Here is a 24,110-nt window from a genome sequence, read left to right as displayed (position 1 = left end):
TGGATTGGCATCTATGCATTTAAATAGTTATGCTGATTGGATTAGGATTGGTAACACTCTAGAGTCTAGGGCGGGTTCCTAAACCTGTATACTTCATTTACATGCTTTGTTCCGAGTGTATCCACCTCTATGTAAATCCCTCCCCCTAAATGTACAGTGAGGAAAATAAGTATTTGAACACCCTGCTATTTTGCAAGTTCTCCCACTTGGAAATCATGGAGGGGTCTGAAATTGTCATTGTAGGTGCATGTCCACTGTGAGAGACAGAATCTAAAAAAAAAAATCCAGAAATCACAATATATGATTTTTTAACTATTTATTTGTATGATACAGCTGCAAATAAGTATTTGAACACCTGTCTATCAGCTAGAATTCTGACCCTCAAAGACCTGTTAGTCTGCCTTTAAAATGTCCACCTCCACTCCATTTATTATCCTAAATTAGATGCACCTGTTTGAGGTCGTTAGCTGCATAAAGACACCTGTCCACCCCATACAATCAGTAAGAATCCAACTACTAACATGGCCAAGACCAAAGAGCTGTCCAAAGACACTAGAGACAAAATTGTACACCTCCACAAGGCTGGAAAGGGCTACGGGGAAATTGCCAAGCAGCTTGGTGAAAAAAGGTCCACTGTTGGAGCAATCATTAGAAAATGGAAGAAGCTAAACATGACTGTCAATCTCCCTCGGACTGGGGCTCCATGCAAGATCTCACCTCGTGGGGTCTCAATGATCCTAAGAAAGGTGAGAAATCAGCCCAGAACTACACGGGAGGAGCTGGTCAATGACCTGAAAAGAGCTGGGACCACCGTTTCCAAGGTTACTGTTGGTAATACACTAAGACGTCATGGTTTGAAATCATGCATGGCACGGAAGGTTCCCCTGCTTAAACCAGCACATGTCAAGGCCCGTCTTAAGTTTGCCAATGACATTTGGATGATCCAAAGGGGTCATGGGAGAAAGTCATGTGGTCAAATGAGACCAAAATAGAACTTTTTGGTCATAATTCCACTAAAAGTGTTTGGAGGAAGAAGAATGATGAGTACCATCCCAAGAACACCATCCCTACTGTGAAGCATGGGGGTAGTAGCATCATGCTTTGGGGGTGTTTTTCTGCACATGGGACAGGGCGACTGCACTGTATTAAGGAGAGGATGACCGGGGCCATGTATTGCGAGATTTTGGGGAACAACCTCCTTCCCTCAGTTAGAGCATTGAAGATGGGTCGAGGCTGGGTCTTCCAACATGACAATGACCCGAAGCACACAGACAGGATAACCAAGGAGTGGCTCTGTAAGAAGCATATCAAGGTTCTGCCGTGGCCTAGCCAGTCTCCAGACCTAAACCCAATAGAGAATCTTTGGAGGGAGCTCAAACTCCGTGTTTCTCAGCGACAGCCCAGAAACCTGACTGATCTAGAGAAGATCTGTGTGGAGGATTGGGCCAAAATCCCTCCTGCAGTGTGTGCAAACCTGGTGAAAAACTACAGGAAACGTTTGACCTCTGTAATTGCAAACAAAGGCTACTGTACCAAATATTAACATTGATTTTCTCAGGTGTTCAAATACTTATTTGCAGCTGTATCATACAAATAAATAGTTAAAAAATCATACATTGTGATTTCTGGATTTTTTTTTTTAGATTATGTCTCTCACAGTGGACATGCACCTACGATGACAATTTCAGACCCCTCCATGATTTCCAAGTGGGAGAACTTGCAAAATAGCAGGGTGTTCAAATACTTATTTTCCTCACTGTATATAAATTACAATGTACACTGCCATTAGTTTAGACTTGATGACTGCAGCTACGACAGCTCGTGTTCTCAATAAAGAATCCTGCTGAAGAAAGAACCAAGTCTCCTGGTCTCTGCTTCGACGAAGGAAAAGTTTCCAACAACATCAATGAGCATTATGAAAAAGAAAAAGTATGAGGGAAAAAAAATGAGAAGAGAGCGAGGGATTGGTTTCTGCATTCAGAGAGGTGGTGCACCTGGGCTTGTGCCTGTGAGGATCAAATCTTTTTATGGTGCTACTTTTGCACACTCATTCTGGCACACAAACTCACATGTTTTTAGTGGCTGATGATGAAACAAAAGTTGCTTTCACTGATGGCAAGAAGGGCCTAAAGGTGGAGACGTGCTTTACACAAGTCAGCTTTATACACTCTCACTTTACATATACATGCACATAAATTTTCTTACACTGACACTCTTTTGCCTAAGGGCTTGTGTACAGTACCTCTCTCTCTCTTCTTCCCTCCCACATTCTGGCTCTTTGTTTCTAGATCATTACTTCTTTCTCACCTCACACTGTCTCTCTGCCGCGATAAAAATCACAACATAGTAATGACCAGCCCGCCTCCCCCCGCTTTCCCACACCACCTCCACCACGCCCCCAGCTCTCTCCATCTCTCTGCTGCATGGATGAATCTGGGCTAACACAAACTAGCACTTTATAATGAGTGTTCCTCCAGGGGGGCTGGTCATGGGGCTTATCCAAAGTGAAGCGATTCTTTTTCCCTCTATTTATGCAGCAGACAGAGCAGATTGTTCTAGCACGTCTGCCACTCACCATACGCCATCCACCCTATGAAGGAAACTCTCATGGATGGGCCAGGATTTGCTTCCTGAATTCCAATGCGCATGTGTCACATGCGTTTAATGTCCCTGATCCCTTTTACCCAGTCTTTCCTTTACCCTGGTAATGATGTCGCCTGGCTGAGTGAGGCTCAATGCACATGAAAGGCAAGCGAAGAGGGAGGCTGACCCATTTTGAAGGGTTCCCCCTACAGCTCAGCCCAAAAGAGAGCTGACACAATTGGGCCACTGTGACACTGCTACTGTTGCGACTTGCGGTGTCAGTACCAAAAGTGCATACATACCTCGTGCAGATGCACGCCCCCCCCCCCCCCCCCCCCGAGATCCATTTAGACATATCATTTAAAGAAGCAGTTCATCAAAAATGAAACATCTGTCATGACAAATTGAAACTTTTTACAGTCCGTAAGAATCAAAAATGCTATTAAAGTAGTCTATAAGACTAATGTTGCATGTTCAAAGTCTTCTAAAACTATACAATGGCTTGGAGTAAGAAAATAAAATGCACGTAAAATATGTGCGATATTCACAGTCAAGTGGATCACTGATTCAGTCAAAAAAAACAAAATTAACCAGTCATATTTGTAAACAAATTGTTTAAGGTCATCAGTGAATAAAGACTTGCATACCCAGCATTGTTATGTCTGTACCTAACACAAAGCTATTGTATTACTTAAGAAGATCTAAAATGTAGCGCACAAGTTGTATTGACCACTTTAATGGTGCTGTAATGGAGCTATGAAAAGATTCTTTATAAATAAAAAAAAAAAAATTATATATACACATATATATATATATATATATATATATATATATATATATATATATATATATATATATATATATATAAAAAATTTTTTTTTGACAGGCATTCCCTGGAAATTAAACCCATGATCATGTGATTGCTATATATTAGAGTGAGTAAATAATGACAAATTTTTTATTTTTGGGTAAAGTGTTCCTATAATTGTATCACATCATCTATTAAACACTCATACTCATATTTATGATGAACTCAATGACATGTTATACTGCATGTCAAAAACAGCTAATTAGCCTGTTAGTAACAAACTGTTTACTTTGCATCCATCTTTTCCAAAACATGTCAGTGTGATTTAGTCTATTACTGTTGAATTCCTTGTTGAAAAAAGCATCTGCCCCTCACTCTAATTGCACGGCATATTAGCTTTAATGCACCAGTCGTTTTCATGCTTTTAGAACGCAGTACACTAAGAGCAGTAGCCATGTGACCCTTTTAAAAGACAACCTTGTAACTAGCTGATTGAGCTTAGCACAGATGGCACCTTGAACATTGGCCAACAAAAGAAGCAAAACACAACAAATGAATGCTAAAGAGGGGAGAGTACCATCTGATGCTATAACACCCAGAAGTCATAAACCAGTGGTGAATTCACTAGCAAAATGGACCCTATTAAGAAAACAAAGCTAAAAACAAGCTAGAAGCAACAGGTTCTTTGGACCCAACTTGTACACTTCCAGCTAATTCACTTCCACAGATGGACTACACCATACGTTAACAAGCTCCATAAAACACTGCCATGTTTAACAGTGACGTTAATGTACTATTAATCACAGGCATTTGGGATAATGTACTGGTCCCATAATCAAATAAAATCTTGTAGATGAGTTTGAGGACAACATCATGGAGAATCAGGAAATTGGCAGTGGCAAGTGTTTACAGAAGCTCCTCTTATCGTAACAGGCATAATAAGAATAGAATAGAAAAATAACCTGAGAGTGCTTTGTACAAGCACAGTAAAATGGATTATTATGACAATAACAATGTACAATACACCGGTTTTCAGTACAAGGGGATTTCAGACAATATGTAGATAAACAGTAAAAGAGTCTGTAATGTACCAGCAGAGCTCTGATTAGAGTCTTTGTTCTGTAATCTTTCATTGTTAGCATATTTCACAATACAATGTTAGTGCACGTTTGACAAATAAAACTCAAGGAATATGCAGCATCTGTACATTTTTTACCATTTTATAGAGGACAAAGGGGAAAACAAACTGAATTTAAGTTCTATGAGTTTCTGCAATCATCTCCATGTTTTTTCCATAGAGAAAACACAATCAATAAGTATCATATCTCACTGAGGCGGGTTTACTGAACAATCTAGGGATTTATGCACAAATAAAAGGACGATTCTACAAAGAAGATCATTTTCATGCTAATCTTGTTTCCAAAAAGAATCAGGAAAAGTTTAACTAGTGCTGATGTTATGAAGGTACCAGAAGTTCCTGAGGAGTTGTTTGTTTTTAAGACTTCATAAATTATCTAAAATGCTATTATGCTATTTGCAGTAATTCTAATTTGCAAACCCGTTGCATCAATAAACATAAAGCCGGACAGCATAACTAGCTATCTTAATACTGAAACACTGGTGTATATAAGCCGGACAGCATAACACGCTATCTTAATACTGAAACACTGGTGTATATAAACAATTATGGTCAAGAGGATTCTATTGTTTGCACTCTAATCTTGTATTTCATAACTTGCATGTGAGAATCTGGTTCAAGCTCTTTTTTTTCTAGCCACAAATATTTATAAAAAAATAACAAACAAGAAAATGACATTTCTGGCTCTCTTTCTCTCTCTCTGTGTGTGTGTGTGTGTGTGTGTGTGTGTGTGTGTGTGTGTGTGTGTGTGTGTGTGTGTGTGTTGAAACAGAAGGTCTCAACAGTTGTTGAAAGTGTATTAGAGCCTATTTCATTGACCCACTCTGCACTTGAGTTGGCAGATCTGAGACGTGCCCACCGTCTAAGCTTCTCAATTTCTATGGACTTCAACTGGAATCTTTCTACTTCCTTAACAGTGTCTCATGTAGCTGTCTTCATACATAGTATCACAGCCATTCAGTGGCATCCTTGATTGTTATATAGCAGTACAGTTCTCTCCAGAAAGGCGAGCTACAAAAGGGAAAAACAAAAGCTATTTCACGGCAAGGTGGCTCTGAGGCAATATGCTTGATTTGTGTGGGTTGTTGTAGGTGTGGTGTGTGTGTGTGTAAGAGAGCACATAAAAATAGTCTTCCTCTTTAAAATCAGATGGTAGTATAAGAAATATAATTTGGAGACTGTCATCCATCAAACATTGGGAGGTTGTTCTTCTCATTGAAGGGAAACAAAAAACATGTAGAAACGGTAAGGTTTTTGCAGGGATAGGCTTTCTAAAAATGCTTTGAATCCAATAGGATGCAATATATCACAACGATGCCACAAAACCAATAACAGACCTGACAGATGTGTCAAGAGCGGTTGTGATGTTGTGTGGTGACATCTCAGATCGAGTACAGAATGCGCTGCTTGAATTGCAGATTGTGATTTCCTCTCATGGCACTCTATTTAGTTGCATTTACTAGAAAATAGCATCAATCTCAACCCTGAGATATGTTGTTAGTCTGAGTGAAATGACAATTTCATGTTATTCTGATGGAAAGCCTGAAGTTTCCCGCCGGATCCATGAATCCTGCTCTCATGGAAGCACTCCGTAAGCTAATATAACTCTCGAAACACATGAAAACAAGCAAATCTTTGAGATTACATGCAAAAGTGGATTGAAGAGCACTACATGAGGTTATTAAGAGTGCTGTATGGTTAAAAAAGGAAAAAGGTAGGAAAAAAAAACATGAAATGCCTGTATAAATAAGTAGTAAAATCACAGGAAAATATTCCACTGCTGCAGGAATTCAATTACTTAATGTAAAACAATAAACCAGCAGTCTAGCTTTTGCTCACTCTCAATGTCTCTCAAACAGTGAATACATCTGACATTTTTATTCTTACTAGTAAAAGGAAAATTGTGTTGCTTAGTGTAATTTGCGAGTGCGAGCGATTCTCTACTTTATACTCTTCAGTATAAAGGTAACGCACTTCGCCAGTTTGCAAATGCATGAATTGTTGTGGTAAACACATCAGTTGGACTTTAAAGTAAATTCAGTTTATATATGACATACATTTGTTTGCATGCTATGCCTGTAAATGGAGCCTCAAGATGGGTAAGGCTGAATGCTGTAAAGCTGAACTGATTTCAGTACCATGGACAGCTCAACGTAGCTACACAGTCTTCTCAATGCTCACATCTACAAATCCACTCACCTCCAATATCCGGCCGTAGTTTTTTGTCATACTCCTTTAGTAAGTTGTTTAGTATTTGCGTTGCGTCTGTCTCGTGGGTTTTGGGGGCCAACATTTGATTCACAGTAACGTCGTCATACTCATCATCCTCAGAAGCGGCTGTTTGAAAACTAAAGAAATAAAAGAAAATGCATTTCACACGTCACCATTATGGTCATTCTCTGTGTTTCAATTCAATAATCAATTGTTTTAAAGACAACATTTGCAATTGGTTTTAACTAAAAGTATATCTGTCAGAATTTAACAGTTACAGCAATGTGGAATAACAGACGTTCATTAGTCCCCTTTTTAGATAAAACTTTCTATTTTTTTGAGAGCACAGTGGATTGGTTAGCAATCAGTCAAAAAAAAAAACAATATGGAAGTAGAAAACGTTTCACAGTTGCACTAAATGACAGTTAAAGGCTGGGTTTCCCAAAGCACTCAGTAGACCTTTAGTCACACCCAGAGTAAGTAGTTTCCCAAAATCATCATTATCCAAATAGCATGTAAAAACGTTCATAAATTAACTACAGCCTCTACTCTAATCACACGTGTCCATTACATACCACTTAAAATGGATATTTCTCTATTTTCAGCATTTTATTAGAGACCAGAGGGCTAATTAAATTAATGTATTTTGATCATTGCAAACCACTGTACACTATATCTGAAAATAACAACCTATATGCTAACTTTCTGAAGGCCTATTTTGATAAGTTTAAGTAACTAATTGCAGAGAGGCAATATATTCGTCATTATGGTTATATTTTCCAAGGAAAATCAAGTTTAAATAAATAAAACATATTCAAATAATTGGCTTAATTATTATTATTATAAAAAAATCATAATACATATGTTTATTTAGTTAGCATTAGTAAACAAAATTTTTTTTTTTTTTTAATTTAGAAATAAAATTAAACATCAGTCCTAAATATCAGTTATCTGACACTTAAACATTAAATTAATAGGAAAACTGATCAAAGAAAAACAATATCGTTTAACCTCTACAAATATATAGCCTATACACACACACACACACACACACACACACACACATATATATATATATATATATATATATATATATATATATATATATATATATATATATATATATATATATAAACAATGTTAACAAAGGACATTTGAGTTTTGAGTGACTCTCTCTTTCTCCTACAAGGGCAGGTTCAAATCTGCTCCAGTAGCCTTTGGTAGTCTGTATGACAGAGACATAGTCACATAGACACAAGATGCACGATTCACATCTCGAGCAAATTATTCATCACAAGTTGAGCCAATTCTTACCAAAGCCATTATCATTTTTATAATTCATTTCAGAACTTTTTAACAACTTTCAGAACCTCGACAAAATAGCATGCAATTTCCACGTTTTCCATTTTCACGCTATTTTCTGGATAGGAGTACAAACTTTTGGACATACTTCAGCACCTTTGCAACTGACAGCTCCGGTAACGACGAACGCATGCGTTATCTCTACCGTAAAATAACGTAGGCTACGACGGTAGCTAAAATTATTTTAAAAGCATAATTTTCTCTGTTATCAGGAAACCCAGGCAAAGACCAGTCTAACAGATTACAACCAAAGAGAGGCTGTTAAAATACATGACAGTAAAGTCTTACAAAAATGCTGAAAAAAATAAATAAATAAACTATGCAAAGATTGAAATAAATAAACAAAGTATTTTGAACTTCTTAAAAAGCACAAATCAAAAGACTTATTGTTAAACTTATTATGTGCGTGCATCGCATCTTCATCGCCAGATTGGTGATATTATGTGGCATCAGGCTAGACTATGCAGAAGAAATCTTCTACGGATAAACAGAATTACCCTTATGAACAATTAATCCATGTCAAGACAAAGAGGGTAGAACGTCACTTACCATGCACGAAACACTGACAGAAGTAAGAAGTAGAGGAACAATTTGGTGGACATGTTTTAGGTGAGATTGACTCCGTGTTGAATGTGGCACACTGCACGGAGACTCTTCTAAGAAGAAGAAAAAAAATAGTGACAGAGCTGCAGCCTTTTTCCTCCAGCTTCAGTTAAAACAGTGGCGAGTAGTCTAGGTTATAGTCCAACGGGAACGGTAAGACCTCCTCGGCTTAGTGTCCGGTGCTTAAAGTTCACTTGCATTGGCAATTAGCGAGATCAAATAATAGGAGAGCCCCTCCTGCTCCTTGAAGTTGCGCTGCCTTAGATTGCACCACCAGATACACATACTGACGTTCACACAGAGGCAGAGCGCAAACTTACAAAGTGGACACCTTCAAACCTCTAACGCATCCGTTAGTTTCTCCAAATTACGTCATTAAAAAAAACAAAGTCTGCTTTCCCAGACGCTTCAGCGGAACTTGAGATCATCTTCGGGTACATCTGATATTTTCAGCGTCAGAATGCTTCGAGGAGATACATTCAGAAGCGGCTGTTTACAGTATCAGCTAGGTAAATGATTACCGCGCGGACTATGTGTTCGAAATGAAAATTGGCGCATAATTGCTGCAATTACTTTGCACGTGCACTGATCGCAGTGCGATTAAACCGATAATAGAGCAAGATTGAGGGTGTAGAAAATGTCATCATCCAATTTAGAGTCGAATTAATTATTAGAGCGTATTATTGATTGCATCGCACTGTATACGTTCTGATGTTTCTGGCATAAATATAAATACAAATGCAGTTTTCTGTACTCTGCCATATATGGCAAGTGAAATGTCATTCGTCGTTCTTTATTTCTGACTCGGATATACATAACTAACGTTACTGCTGCTAATTTAACCTTTAAGGCTGAAGAAATGTCTATCCATACTTTGTCCTCGCATTGTTGTCTGTATGAGCAGGTGCACATATGCAGTATAATATTTGAGAGACAGCGCCGACATTTATCACCACAGGCAGCTCCCAGTCGCCCACGCACTTTGGAAAAAAAAACAAAAAACAAGCCATTTCTCTCTGGCTTTGCTCTGCGTGTTGTGATATTTTTCCTGACTTCTTTCTAGAAAGTTCAGCATATGTGGTACGCTTAAAAAACGCCAAAGGCGATTCAACTTTTGATTATTTAGAAGAAGTCTTTTGTGACATTTAATCAAATACTAATAAATAAATTATGAGTTTCATTAAAGCTGAAGTGTTTTTGCTCCAGTTGGGTCAAACAACAATTAAAAAAAAAAAAAAAAAATGGCGATTGTTTCAAACAGGTTTCCTCGCGCACTCCTCCTCCGTCTGCCATTGGTCAGCAAACAGATCGTCCCGCCCCAAACACACGCCATTGGTCGAGTCTACGACGTGCTTGTCGGGATCTAATGTTTGGTAACACCACAAAGCAAGATAGTAGAAACATCTGCCTAAAATGCCGTACTTATAATTGTCTCTAAATATAGGATAAAGTATTTAACATATAAGAAATCACACACTTCAGCTTTAATAACACATCAAACTACATGTCGAGCTAATTCGCTTTGTTTTCAAGTTCTTATGACGGTGTCGTGTCTCCCTTTTTGGGTTAGTGAGAGCATGAACTCGGCCAGTTCAAATGCATGATATACTATCCTCTTGTGGCTGATTACAGTAATGCAGATTGGAAGTGCAGCACACATAGGCTACTAAACCAAACCAAAGTGGTAGAACAAAAAAGGAGTGCAGCTAACCACAAGGAAACTCACTAGAATTGAAAACTTAATTATTGATGTACAATCAAAGTAGTGCCAAACCTTCTAGTGAAAACAAACGTGCACTTTTTAGACCACTTTGAATTTAAGGAAACAAATGCACAACAAAAGCCTGTCAAATCAATTAGGAAAAAAAAAACATTGGTAGTGAAATGGATGGAAACAAATACATTATGACAATAATGATGCAAATATTACAGTGTACAACTGTTTTGAATACTATGCTTTTAAATCATTGTCAGTTGTGACATCTCTATGCTTCAATTGTGGATGGGCAATATGTTATCTGTCACTTTCAAATGTATTCCATGTTAACAATCATGCCACTACCACTTTAAATGGTTTTCAGCTGTTATCTCTGCACAATAGATTCAATCAAAATAGTGACATAACCAAACCCTTTTTAATAAGAAAAAGCATTTTCAGCTTTAGGATATGCAATCTATGTTTTTTTTTTTTTTTTTTTTTTTTTCTCACTAATAAAATGAAAGCAACTGGGTATCTATCCACGATACAAACATAAATCTGTAATGACATATCTTAGTGACAGCTTCTAAACTCTACACTAGCGGAATTCCGGTCCGGCATCAGGAATAGGAATCCAAGCTCTCACTCTGCCACTCAGGGGATTAAAGGTTTAAAGTCCATTGGCATGCTGTGCATTATTGTGTGAGGGATGAATTCAGTATATTGGAGTGGCTTACACTTGCCTTACATGTAATAAAATGAAGTAAAGTCTTTCTGTGAACCCCCAACAAGACTGTGACATATCAAATGAACGTCAGTGTGACTCTGAAACAAAGTAACAGCGTAGTTTAACATTCATAAAGCTTACTTAAGAATGGTGACAAAAATGTAAATGCGTAGAATACACAAATTTAATTTGTATATTCTTTGTACTTCTATATATTTCTCTATTTATATTTATACTTCTTGTATATTCTTTGGACATCACACACTGCCAGTGTCCAGCAATATGCTAGTAGCACTCACAATGCAAAAATGCAGTCACTTGGTTGCACTGGTGCTAGTTTAATTTGGTACTATGTATAGGAGCACTGGTTGGAAAAAGCAACTTAAGTGAAGCTAAATCCTTCTCAAACAGATGTGGGCCAGATGTTGCCGGCACACAGGACCAGAGGAAGGATTCCGCATCCTCCCTGCTCCAGGAACTCTGGTCTTGATGTGTGCATGCTTGTTTGAGAGTGAGAGTGTGTGTGCGTGTGTGCGTGTGTGTGTGTGTGTGTGTGTGTGTGTGTGTGTGTGTGTGTGTGTGTAATCCTCATACATTATGGGGACCAAATGTCTCCACAAGTATAGTAATACCAGTAATCGTTTACCTTGTGGGGACATTTTTAAGGTCCCCATGAGGAAACAAGCTTTAAATCATACAGAATGATGTTTTTTTGAAAATCAACAAATTTTCAAGTTTTCTATGATGGGTAGGTTTAGGGGTAGAGTTAGTGTAGGGGGATAGAATATACAATTATACAGTATAAGTATAAAATCATTTACGCTTATGGAATGTCCCCATAATGATAGGAATACTAGTGTGTGTGCGTGCACGCACGCGCGTGTGTGTGTGTGTGTGTTTTGTATAATCCCAGGAGTAATCCCAGGAAGAATCCTTCTTCCAGTTACAGTGGCTTCTGCAGCAACTGTTCCATTAGGAAAACATCATGCTAAGCTTGATGTGCACAGTCTTATTGCCATGATCCTGTGAATAGCAGCCATGAACCAAATAAACATAAAACCCCTACAATATCATGGCACATGGTCTAGCGCAAACGAGCAGCATACTGTTTTTGATGTAAATAAAGTCCTTGTTGATCTCCATTCCTTTAACTGAGCTCATCAATGTGGGAAAATTTCCATGTAAGGTCACAAACATTCTAGGTCAGGTTAATTCTAAAGATTGCATAAGAGATGTCTTTGAACAGAAGTAATCACAGAACTTGGTCAAGAAACATATCAGGCAGAATTTATTGCTTCAGACATGTATGCTTTGAGGAACAGCTGTACATTTCTGGAAACATCCATTGTTGTAAAAGGGCACATTAATGACTCACTTGAACACTTTTCATGATTCATTCTCTTATAGGCCTGAGTGGCATACAGAAGAGAGGAGCTTAATGGCTCTTGTAGTTGGCCTCTTAATGAGCTACACATCATCCATTGGTTCACTTAGTTCTTTGTGCCGTCTCACTTCCATGTAACAAGTTCAGAATAGAATGATTACAGGATAAAAACCAAATCTTCCCGAGTCACATTTTCGCAGTAACGAGGTCATTGTTCTTTCCTCCATGTAAATCCCCAAGTAAGTAGCCATGCGTTTCAGTTGAAGGCCAGAAATGGCATTATGGTGTGACATTTCCTTTTTAACATGCTTGACAACAGCAGGTTCCACCTGTATGTCTGACCTTCTTTCTGTCTTTTTTCCTGTCTTCACATTTTGAGAATCTGAAAAAAATTTGTCTATGAAAATATTTCGGTTACACTTTATTTTAAGGTGTCATTGTTACAGTGTAATTATATATTTAAGCACTGTGTAATAATAATTAACAACATGTACTAACTATAGGGTTAGGGTAGGATTAGGATTTGGTTGAGGGTTAATTGCATGTAATTATGCATAACTCTTATTACTATGGTAAGTACATGTAACCTATGTAACAAGGACACTGTAAAATAAAGTGTTATCAATATTTCTTTTATTTCGTTTTCAGAACTTTTTACCTGATCATTTCACATTAGGCTTGGTAATGTAAAAAATATCACTAGGTGTCAACATTTAAGGCTTTTGCTGACTCGTTCCAACCTCAAAACCCACTGACCAATTTACAACACAGAGAAAAGTATGAAAATGGCTGCCACCTAAACAGCATGAAAAGCCAAGTTAAAAACTATTAACTGTAAAGAAATGGCATATTCTGTCAAAGCCTACAGTATTTCACAACACAATCTGCGTTTTCACCATCAGCAAGCTAGCTTCCATTTATGTCGCTTTGGCTGCACATTGGAGCAGCATAGCAGAACCATTTTCAGCTCTTCCTCACTAAAGTTAAGCCGCATCTACATTAAAAGCAAAGCATAAACAAGCTATGTACAAATGATTCGAAAGTCTTAGCTGCAACCCGACCTTGTTCACCTTGCAGAATATCTTGGTCTTAAGTGTGAAAAGCTGCCTAAGGTGCACAATTCTATTGAGCTACTTCAAAAAAGCTTAGAAAAAATGACAAATGAAAGTGAAATCAGTAATTGCGGGACATTCCCGAGTACTCGTATGAAGTAATCCCTCTGAAGGCAACATTTTTAGCATGTCTAAAAACATAGCATAGCATCTGCCTGCCTTACACCACTGATGCTAAAGCTATTAATCATTAAGTAGAGAAGCCTCAAGTCCATTAATACAAAGCAAGGGTTTCATTATAAGCAATTACCCATTACAACATAGTAGAAAACGGTTTTTGCATAGCATTTGGCCTTGCTGTACTTCTTTTCATAAATAATTTTTTAGTCTGTGATAAATGTTGATGCCAAATGCATACATTTTTGTTCAGGTCCTTTGGAAACTTTTCATGAATGAAATGGTAGCTTGTATGGCACTCATTTCATTGTAAGATGAATGCAATTATGATGGAAGTGGAAACCAGGGAAATATAAAATAAGAAGTATGGCAATAAGGCAAATATGGCAATTATATTCCCATGCAATTTATGATGTCAGGAAAGAAATGCAAGAAGAGCACTCCTCTTATAGGTTAGCGAAGTGAGAGGTGCAGTAAATGAGTGCTCGTCGTCATTTTCAGCGAGGATAGCATGTTGCTGAATACTGAAGTGGAGAAGAAAAAGAGGCTGTGAAGGGAATGTTGCGGTGGCGTCGGGTATTTTGTGTGGGTTAAACGGCACCTTTAATCACCGGTTCCCTGTTGAGGTATGTGGCCCAGTAGACCAAGTTAAAAGTCCCAAAGAGGACCGGGAACACTATCCGGGACATCTTGTCAATTTTGCTGACACTGTTGTAGGTCTTTTTGGGGTCCATTGCAGGCTTGGTCTCAGCGCTCTTCAACTGAACAGTGGTGCTGTTGGAGATGGTGGAGATAGCCGCATCCTTTGTGATGTTGGGGGTGAAGTTAACTCCAGATGAACAGGCATTGTTCGGCTTTTTGGAGAGTGCCAGTGGGTCTTTTTTCTGTGGTTGAGAAAGGTGAGGAGAAGATATTTTTAGAGTCAAGAGATTTCAAACAAGATTGTCAGTAAGAATGAAGCTGCTAACTAGTTTGGAGAAAGCCCAGATAATTAACCAGTTTGAAGGTCGTACACTTCTAATTAAAGGTGAAATACAGTCAGGGCTAACAGAGATCTGACTCAGAACATTAAACTATGGCCTCCGCAGGGCCAGCAGAAGAAATTAATTAATAAAGCAACAGTATAATAATGGAGCAGTCGAGACTGTGGTTCAGACAGTAGATTGAACTTGATTTACTCAAGAGTATGTGCAAATGACTTTGAGGCAGTTTTTAAAGTAAAATGCCATTTAGTTTATCACAGTAATCTTCTGTTCTCAATCAGTGAGACTTTGAGACATTACATACTATAATTACTTTAGATTGAAGAGAGGACGTGGTTACAGCTCTAAAACTCCTGCTGTACCGCATATATCCAGTACTTCCAGTACTTTCAGGTGGGCAGAGGTAATCTGTCACCATGCCAATGAACAAAAGCACTGAGTTGCTTATAGAAAGCCCATTTACTTTACTATCTTGGCTTAAAGGAATAGAGCTTTAAAGCTTAAAAGATATGCAAAAGCCAAATGTGATGTATTACAAGTCTTCTGAAGCCATACGAAAGCTAAAGAACAGACCAAAATTTATGTCAACTTCGTTAAAGAACTTTGTTAAACAAACCCACCCCCTCTCTTCATCACTCCGCCTCCAAAATTCATGAACACTTTACAGCCCGCACATAACTGCCTTGCTCCGAGCTGGTCTCGAACCCCTATTGCCGGCATGCGAGACCGGCGCGCTAACAAGGACATTAAACACAGGCTTCTCTATTCTGGTGTCACTAGCTGGCCTCCATTACACACACAATGCAAGAGTGGATGTCTATTTATCATAGTAGATCTCTCTTTCAACAGTATTTCTTCAAATATTCTTCTTGCTCACTCTCTCTCTTCCACCATCATATGCCCCCTAATACTGATTGGCTATACGTTTATTGTGGTGCTCTGTGAGACCAACTTTCCAACAGCGTTTTTGAAAAAACGTTTACTGTACATTTAAATACTGTTTATTCAGCAAGGATAGATTAAATTGATCAAAAGTGACGGTAAATGACTAAATTGTTAAAAAAAATATATCAGTATTTTTATATTTAAAATAAATGCTGTCCTTTTGAACTTTTTATTCATCAAAGAATGCTGAAAAATATATAACGCTTTACACAAAAATATTAAGCAGCACAGCTGTTTTCAATATTGATAATAAAATCTTAAGCATCAAATCAGCATATTATAATTATTTCTGAGGGATCGTCTCAGGATGCGTATGCAACCAGGGTCCCTGAGAAGGGGAACAAGACGCTGCATCTTAGTGTTGGCGCTATGGGGAATGTGTGACCGGTGTCTGAAGCATGTGTTTAACCACACTTCGATATTCATTGGAAAGCCTGTCAGTATAAAAGGTTGCCTGTATTACACATCATCAACTCTTTTGTCTGAAGGAGAAATGCAGGCAAGCCTGAGGCATGGCAATGAGACACAGTGTCTCGTTCCTCCTACTCAAGGAAATTGGTTGCATATGCTACCTGAGATGTTCCCTTTCGAAGTGGAATTTCAACACTGTGTCTTGGTGTTGACGATATGGGGAATCAATAACCACTATGCTATGCTGAAGGGGTGCCTGCCTCACTAAAGCTGTGAATATGCACAAACACAGTGGACATAGCATTAAATGACTCTACAGAACTCAGCCGGAGTCAAGAGTGCGTCATCCCCAAGGGTGCATCCTATGTGACTTGCAAAAAGCTATAAAGTGGAGCTACTCCCTAAGCCAATATCCCTGGGTGCTAGGGAAAAAATCCCCAAGCTTCTATGCTCCATAGCAAGAGAGGTCCCGGCTAGTACAATCTTCCTCCCTCCCTTGCAGCACAGGCCTCAGCCCAAAGCCCCAAAAGCAGAGCTATAAGGGGAGATACACAACATAGCCTCGGCTGTGTTGAAGTATGCCTCGCTATCACCTTAGCAATTCTGCCTGAGAGGCTCTTAGGGAGCAGCCTACCAAAGGGAGCATGCAGGGTGCCAAAAACCTCAGTCCTTAGGGCTCCAACATAGTCAAGTAGTGGAACTACTTGTTTTTGTTAGATGTAGCTGAACTCCATTATGCCCAAGCTACAACCTTCATCACTGACACCGAACCAAGGAGGAGAATTCGTCTTTATCGTTATTTACGATGGGAGGCAAAAAAGAGAAGTAGTTTGCCCATTACCTCTCATTCACCAAGCTCTATATGCCAAGGCAGTTGCAGGGGAGCTTACACCCTACTTAAAAACCTATATATCCACGGGGGAGAGCAGCTCATAGGGTATGACTTCAGTAGGAACTTCTCACAAAATCCGTTATAGCTAGCGATTCTCTTCTTCTTCTTTCTATATTAATCTATATTATGCGACAGATAACAAGGAGGGGTGACCCCAACTTCTACTTGTCAGCATTCTCAACACGGGTCATACTTAAGAGGCATAAAAAAAAACAACCAAAGGGGAGCAATATCCATACTTCAAGACCCAACAATAGTTGGGGAGGGAGGTAAACGAAGTAGAGGGATGCTCTACCCACATAACTCCATTCACCCTGCATCAACCCTAAGGTGGCACCTGTCTAGAGGGAGCAGGTGAAAAGAACTGGATGTCCTCAGACATGTGACTGCTTTCCGACACCTCACCGAATGCATGAATGTGCCAGCATGCATACCTTTCTTTTTACTACTCTTAGCGCGACAGAGAGAGCAGTTCTGCTTTGTTTCCTTAAAAAAAGAAAACTATTCAATCCCTGAGTAAATTCACCCTCTAGAAGCACTAAAAAAGTTTAAAAGTGTAGAATTGTTTTTTACTCTAACAAAAAAAACTCTGCTCCAGTTAAAAAAGGCAAATGGAACAAGAAGAGGTGCATCACCTCACTGTAACCATCCTTCTTAACCGTTACCCTCAACAGTGCTTAACATCAAGTATTCCACTGGACCAATCAGATGACAGGTCGTAATTATTGCAACACACATCACTTACAACATCATCAGTCCAGCTTCAGAGCCTGATGTAAGCGTTTAACCTCTTGTGCCCCAGCGCCCTCCTCCTTCACTTATTCTTTCCGACCACTTTTTATCAATCGTCTCCCTAAGCCTCCAGCTCTCCCTGTGCCTCCCTGTGCCTCGTCTCCCTGTGGAGGCACTGGAAGGTGAAATGAACCGAAATGATAGCAGCTGCTGTTTGTTTGGTGGCACGGAGAGCTAAGTCTGTGGTGTAGTGCAGCTCAATGACCGCTTCAGGAGACAGTCTCAGGAGACAGTCCCCTGATCCAAATCTCTCAGCAGATATGCCTGCAGAACAGTCGTTGGGCCCTATCATACACACCAGGTGCGATGCAAGTGTTTTTTGCTAGTTTCAGCCTGACGCAGTTATCATTTTCACGTCCTGCACCACGTTGTTTAAATAGCATGCATGCTGGTCTTAAAACGAGTTTTGTCCAGGCACATTGTTGGCGCGTTGCTATTTTGAGGCAACTGAAATAGACTGTGCCATTGACTTTAGACCAGGTTTTTGTTGGTCAAAGACCCAGTCTATTTCAGTTAGTATTTTTTTTTGTTATTTAAAGTGCGCATTAGTAATATGAGCCTATAGGCGGGTGCACAACACGCTTACACTCTCCTTATTACACACACAGGGATGCGCAGCAGCACCCAAACATGCCAAATATTAAAAATAAAAGGATTACAATGTAAAAGATTATTATTGTGTACATAAAGATATGGTGGAATCCGGCTTGTCCAGTAGATGGTCTGCTTGCGTGCTTTAACCTCACGCACAAACAGATCAAGCTCCTCTCTTTCCGCTTGCAATTTCCGCCATGTAAATAGCGAATCTGCCATGGCACGAGCGCAACTGGCTTTTAAAGGGAATGGGAAAGGAGACTCTGATTGGTTTATTGCACGTTACGCCCAAAACACCCCCATTTCTCATTAAGAGAATAGGGACAACCCTTTTAGACCATGCACCGGGCACGCCGACCATTTTTCCCGTCGTTAAACTAGCAAAAGTGGATTCGGACTAGTCCTAAGTTCACTTGCGCCATGCGCTTTAGACCATGTGCTTAGATCGTTAAAATAGGGCCCAGACTCTCCCAAATCATAATCAAAGGTGCCTGAAGGCTCAAAAACCACCTCTGTTTTGTTCTCATTGAGATGCAAAAAATGTACAGAAAACCAAGACTTAATGTCAGACAGACACGCAACTAAGGATCATAAGCCTGTTTTATCATTATGCTTCAAGGGCAGATAAATGTGGGTGTCATCAGCATAGAAATGAATTGACACCCCATGCTTGGTAAAAATTAACCCCAAAGGAAGCATTTATAGTTAGAACAAAACAGGAGCCAAAATGGAGCCTTGAGAAACTCCAAAATTCAAAGCACAGCTGGATGAAGAAAAACCATCGAGACAAACAGGGAAAGATCTATCATCAAGATAGGATTTAAACCAGTCCAGAGCACAACCTTTAATACCCACATATTGTTCAAGGCATGAGATAAGGATTTTGTGTTCAACTGTATCAAAAGCAGTGAAAATTTAAAACTTTTAAAAATGCAGACTCGGTACTATGATGCTTCCTGAACCCAAAATTTTCTAAAAATATTATTTGACTCTAATAAAAACTCTGCAATTGTAATAAAACAACCTTCTCTAACTTAAGGCTTTTGAAATAAAAAAATACATTTGAAATAGGTCTATAGCTTGATAAAATGGTGGGATCTAGATTGTCCCTCATCCCTTGAGAGGAGGGCCAAGCATGAGCGAAGCTTGTCACAGTGAACGCATCCAGCCCCCTCGTGTGCTGAACATGCATGCTCCGCTCCCAAGCAAACAACGCAAAGATCATGGGTGTCCTCAGGTGTCATAAAACGAGGACACAGCACTTTCTAAAGCATTTGCTGCGTGTGGTTACATGAGGGTGTTCCCTATAGTGTCAACACCAAGGTGCAGCATCGAAGTTCCACTTCAAAAGTAACACTGAAGACTATGTAATGGCTGATTCAAATTCAAATAAATTACATTTTAAAATTTATTAAAATAGAAAAAAAAAGTTATTTTAAATTGTAATAATTTTTCACAAAATTACTGTTTTTACTGTATTTATGATCAAATGTGTGTATAAATATAAACTATAATGCCAATACTATAATGAACAGTCTTTTGTCTACATCACTTACTGCTCTTGCCTTAAGAAGGACCCCACAGCAGTGGTTTTGGGCTTTTAGAAAGACTCCTCAGCAGGAGAGGAGGAATTGGTGTTTAATAAAAAAAACTGAGGGTGACATTTAAGAAAGCTGTGCTGGAGGTCCAAATCTGACCTTCAGAGGTCTAACTGTAGAACCTTTACTAACACACACACACCACAGTGACATGTGCACTGACCGCTTTGAATTCTGTTTTGTTCAGTGTGAATGAAAAATTGCCACCTGGGTGAAAATGGATCTTGCATAAGGGGAAACCTGGCATTTACATGTACATCAAACAAGCAGCTCTCAGAAATTTCAATGAAGTGGCTGGTCTGAAGGGCATTCTGGGTAAAGACTAAAAATTCATCCTGTAGAATTTCAAAATGTGACATCCATCAGCAGCTAACACAAATGCAGCACATCTAATAAAGCCGCTGACATGAGTTAGTGTCACTCTCTGAAATGTTGTGACTGAGCACTCTCAAGCTGTTTGTGTGTCTCGAAACAATTAGAAAAAGCACATTATATAACCGTTTCGAGGGACGCAATATAGTGCAACCTTCACAACAAACAGAACTGAACTGACATGTTATGCAATTGCACAAAAAAAAAATACTAAATTGCCCTTTCTGAGAGTTGAACATCACATATGCACAAACACTCAAACACATACTAACTTACTTTAGGCTGCTGGGCTTCCAATGCCTTCTTTCCATCCCATGCCCAGCTGCGTTTGGTAAAGTAGTTGACTGTGGCAAACTCAATAAGCGCTGAAAACACAAAGGCATAGCAAACGGCGATGAACCAATCCATGGCGGTGGCATACGCCACTTTGGGAAGAGAGTTGCGTGCGCTGATGCTGAGGGTGGTCATGGTCAACACTGTGGTCACACCTGTTGAGGATCAAACACAGATATTAAGAATATTATAAGATAAGAGTTCTCTAAAGCAAAATAAATACACTACTGGTAAAAAAAAAATTATATATATATATATATATATATATGTGTGTGTGTGTGTGTTTTTGAAAGAAGTGTCTTATGCCATACTCTGGTCTTCATTGTTTCATGATCCTTTCAGAAATCATTCTAACATGCTAAAAAACATTTCTTATTAAAATCATTGTTGAAAACAATTTTTGCTGCTTAATATTTTTGAGGAAACCATGATATAATACCATTGAGATAAGATATGATTTTTTAAAATATAAATAAATAATATAAAATAAATACATTTATTCAGCAAGAACACATTAAATTTATAGACATGTTAAAAAGATTTCTTGATTGAGCACCAAATCAGCATATTAGAGTTATTTCTGAAGAATCCTGTGAAGTAATGGCTGCTGAAAATTCATCTTTGCCATCACAGAAATAGAAACAGAATAAGCAAAAAGAAAGCAGTTGTTTTAGATTGTAATAATATTTTACAGTATTACTGTATTTTTGAATAAATGCCGTTTTGATGAGCATGAGACTTCTTTCAAAAACATAAAAAAAATTTGACCAGTAGTGTAAATAGAAAAATAAAATAGAATACTATCTAAATCCTTAAAGTTTGCATCTTTGTAAAACTCCATAAATCAAATAACACACTTAATTTAAAAAGGTATTCTTTAAAATATAAAAGTTTATTTTGACTATAATTTATTTTTTAAAACTTATAAGTGTAAAACTGTAACTTATTCATGCAAGGCATGTAATGCTTTTAAAATAAAATGATTTGTGTGCCGAAAATGATAACAATAATCCATCAAAATCTTTTCATTCATTTTGTGAATGTCACTAAAAGTGAGCAGGGAAATGTTGTCTTTCATCCAACATAATTCTTTTAATTTTAAAAATACTTTGCATGAATACAATACTGGTTCATGAATCATAAACTCAAACCAAAACCAGCGGGGAATACTGACATTAAGATCATTTCATTCCCAGAAATGCAGTTTATTCTATCAAAAAAAAAAAAAAAAAAAAAAAAGTACAATAGGTAGCAATGTACTGTATCAGTGCAGTTCAAATATAATTGTTTTTAAATTTCAAACATGCCCTTAGAGTGACAGTATTAATAATTAATAATTCTTTATGCAAAGCACCTGAGAATAGTTCTGGAGAATTGCTGAAGGAGCAGAGGTGTTCTGTCCCTGTCAGAGGGAGATCTGCAGATCGCCCCAGGCAGTGGACACAGAGACTTTTAGACATAAATGGCTATGGTACTACACTGTCTTAGGCATCAGCTCCGGGATTTCTCAGCCTCGGGCTATGCAAATAAAATACTGTCACATGTGCAATATCAGTGAGCGGGTCTTTAAACCTCTGTTCATGGATATTTGTGTATGTGTGTGAGAAAGTGTTATGTTTTGATGTATCCTTTGTTGGCCAGTTATAGAGACGTTGTTTGCGTGGGCACACATTTCTTGTGGACTGTCTGCTCACTTATTATTGCTGATTATTGCCAAGATACAATTCAAGGCATCAGAATTAAATGGGAATGGCGGTGTGAATTTAGAAACAGTCATCTGAGTGGATTAGTTCTTCATTCCCTCTGACTGAATCAGTCAATTCTGATTTCCATTTTGATGAGAATTATCGATGTAAGCAAAACATTAACTGATGGCCAAAAGGAGCAACAGCTAAGAATCCATATATGCTAGATGAGTGAAAAGGGAATATAGTTATAAAAGATGCTCTGCATACAGTCAGGCCTTGGGGAGTAAATATCTGATGCTATGAAGTACACTAATGAGTTTTTAAAGGTGCAATCAGTGTGTGTTTTTATGTAAGAGATCTATAATCACTGGAAAAATCTATTAGCTTTAGCATACATTTTTAAGAAATCACATAAGCTACTATAAGGATATATTTGGATTCACTTATTAGATGGAGGCCCGGTCCGTGTAGAATAAAACCATGTAGAATAATTTTTTTTTTTTTTTATCTGAAATATCAACAACAACAAAAAAAATCACTCTTAGAGATCTATAATAACTGGAGAAAGCTATTAGCATTAACGTTAGCATTTTCTAAACTTTTCAAGCAAATCACCTAAGCTATAAACATACGGTTAATTTGGGATTTCTCAATAAAGAAAGATGCTTTTTGTGTCCAGAATCAGATGGTGAATTTACACCATCAACCATAATGTAAATTAAACTGAAAATTTCTAAACTAAATTAAATTAAATAAAGTTGAAGTACTAAAATTTCAACAACAACAAAAAAGAAAAAAGGAAAACAAATTAAAACTATGTAGAAACATACATATTTTTTAAATTACAAAATCTCAACGTGATCTCAACGTGGCAGCTTCCATGAGGCGGTGAACCGATTGATGTGGATTAAAAAAGAAATCTGTATAAAATCTGAATTGCCAGAAAAAGCACTAACCGAAGACAGTCCTGGCAGGGACAGATTCACGGTTGAGCCAGAATGAGACTTGGGACAGAATGACAGTCATGAAGCAGGGCATGTAAGTCTGAATCACAAAGTAACCGATCTTCCTCTTCAGGTAGAAATGGGCCATCATGACTGTGTATTGACCTGCAGGGGGAACAATGAAACAGAAGAAGAATGAAATGAGAGAAAGGATGGGAATCGAAAACAGTAATGGAAAAATAAGTAAGAGAAGAAACAAAGGGACTAAGAGAGGGAGGGATAGAGTGTGATTAAACTCTTGGGGGGATAAGTGCAAACCAGCTGAGAGGTTTAAAAAGAAAATGAGAAAAAGAGAGAGAGAGAGAGAGAGAGAGAGAGAGAGAGAGAGAGAGAGAGAGAGAGAGAGAGAGAGAGAGAGAGAGAGAGAGAGGTGGTGATACACAAGTCAATGGAAGATAGAGACATAATAATATGAGACAAATCAAAACAACTGGGAAGTGATGCGATTATGGAATTTTCCAACAGTACTGTCAGTATTCTTATAGGGAAGCACTTTGACATCCTGGTTGTTGGTCTCATTAGCACCAAATAGTGGACAGTGTCTGTAATGTCTGACCACAAAGATGATTTCACTGTGTTTTAGTAAAAAAGAACAACTTATTATAATAAATCACTTTAAATGAATAAAAACTGCATAAATCACCAGTATGGAATGGCTAAAATTATCTAAATAAAAGTGACATTTATGCTTTTGCATTATGCTGTTAAACTGTGCTCTGGAACATGGTGAGGTAAATCATTAACTAGAATAGAA

General features: G+C 38.2%; 2 protein-coding genes across 5 annotated transcripts in view; both read right to left on the bottom strand.

Annotated features, from left to right (window-relative positions):
* The window catches only part of gabrg3 (gamma-aminobutyric acid type A receptor subunit gamma3), a 119,451-nt gene extending 109,951 nt beyond the window's left edge, over positions 1-9,500 (bottom strand). For both annotated transcript variants that reach the window (XM_079882811.1, XM_079882812.1), the window contains exons 1-2: positions 8,652-9,500; positions 6,729-6,877 (exon numbers count right to left, since the gene is read on the bottom strand). In XM_079882811.1, the coding sequence (XP_079738937.1) occupies positions 6,729-6,877; positions 8,652-8,704 (202 nt within the window). In that variant the 5' untranslated portion in view covers positions 8,705-9,500. The remainder of the gene's footprint in view (positions 1-6,728; positions 6,878-8,651) is intronic.
* Positions 9,501-12,398: 2,898 nt separating this feature from the next.
* gabra5 (gamma-aminobutyric acid type A receptor subunit alpha5) overlaps positions 12,399-24,110 on the bottom strand; it is a 38,448-nt gene continuing 26,736 nt past the window's right edge. For 2 of the 3 annotated variants that reach the window (XM_079882814.1, XM_079882813.1), the window contains exons 9-11: positions 23,309-23,461; positions 20,608-20,819; positions 12,399-14,628 (exon numbers count right to left, since the gene is read on the bottom strand). In XM_079882814.1, coding sequence (XP_079738940.1) covers positions 14,335-14,628; positions 20,608-20,819; positions 23,309-23,461 — 659 coding nt within the window. In that variant the 3' untranslated portion in view covers positions 12,399-14,334. Of the gene's footprint in view, positions 14,629-20,599; positions 20,820-23,308; positions 23,462-24,110 lie in introns of all 3 variants that reach the window. The other variant, XM_079882815.1, reaches the window with a different exon arrangement.

The sequence above is a fragment of the Squalius cephalus genome (genome assembly GCF_949319135.1).
Source record: "Squalius cephalus genome assembly, chromosome: 10".
NCBI classification, from domain to species: Eukaryota; Metazoa; Chordata; class Actinopteri; order Cypriniformes; family Leuciscidae; genus Squalius; species Squalius cephalus.
Note: the sequence above shows the minus strand (reverse complement) of the source record. Positions and strands in the feature narration are given on the sequence as shown.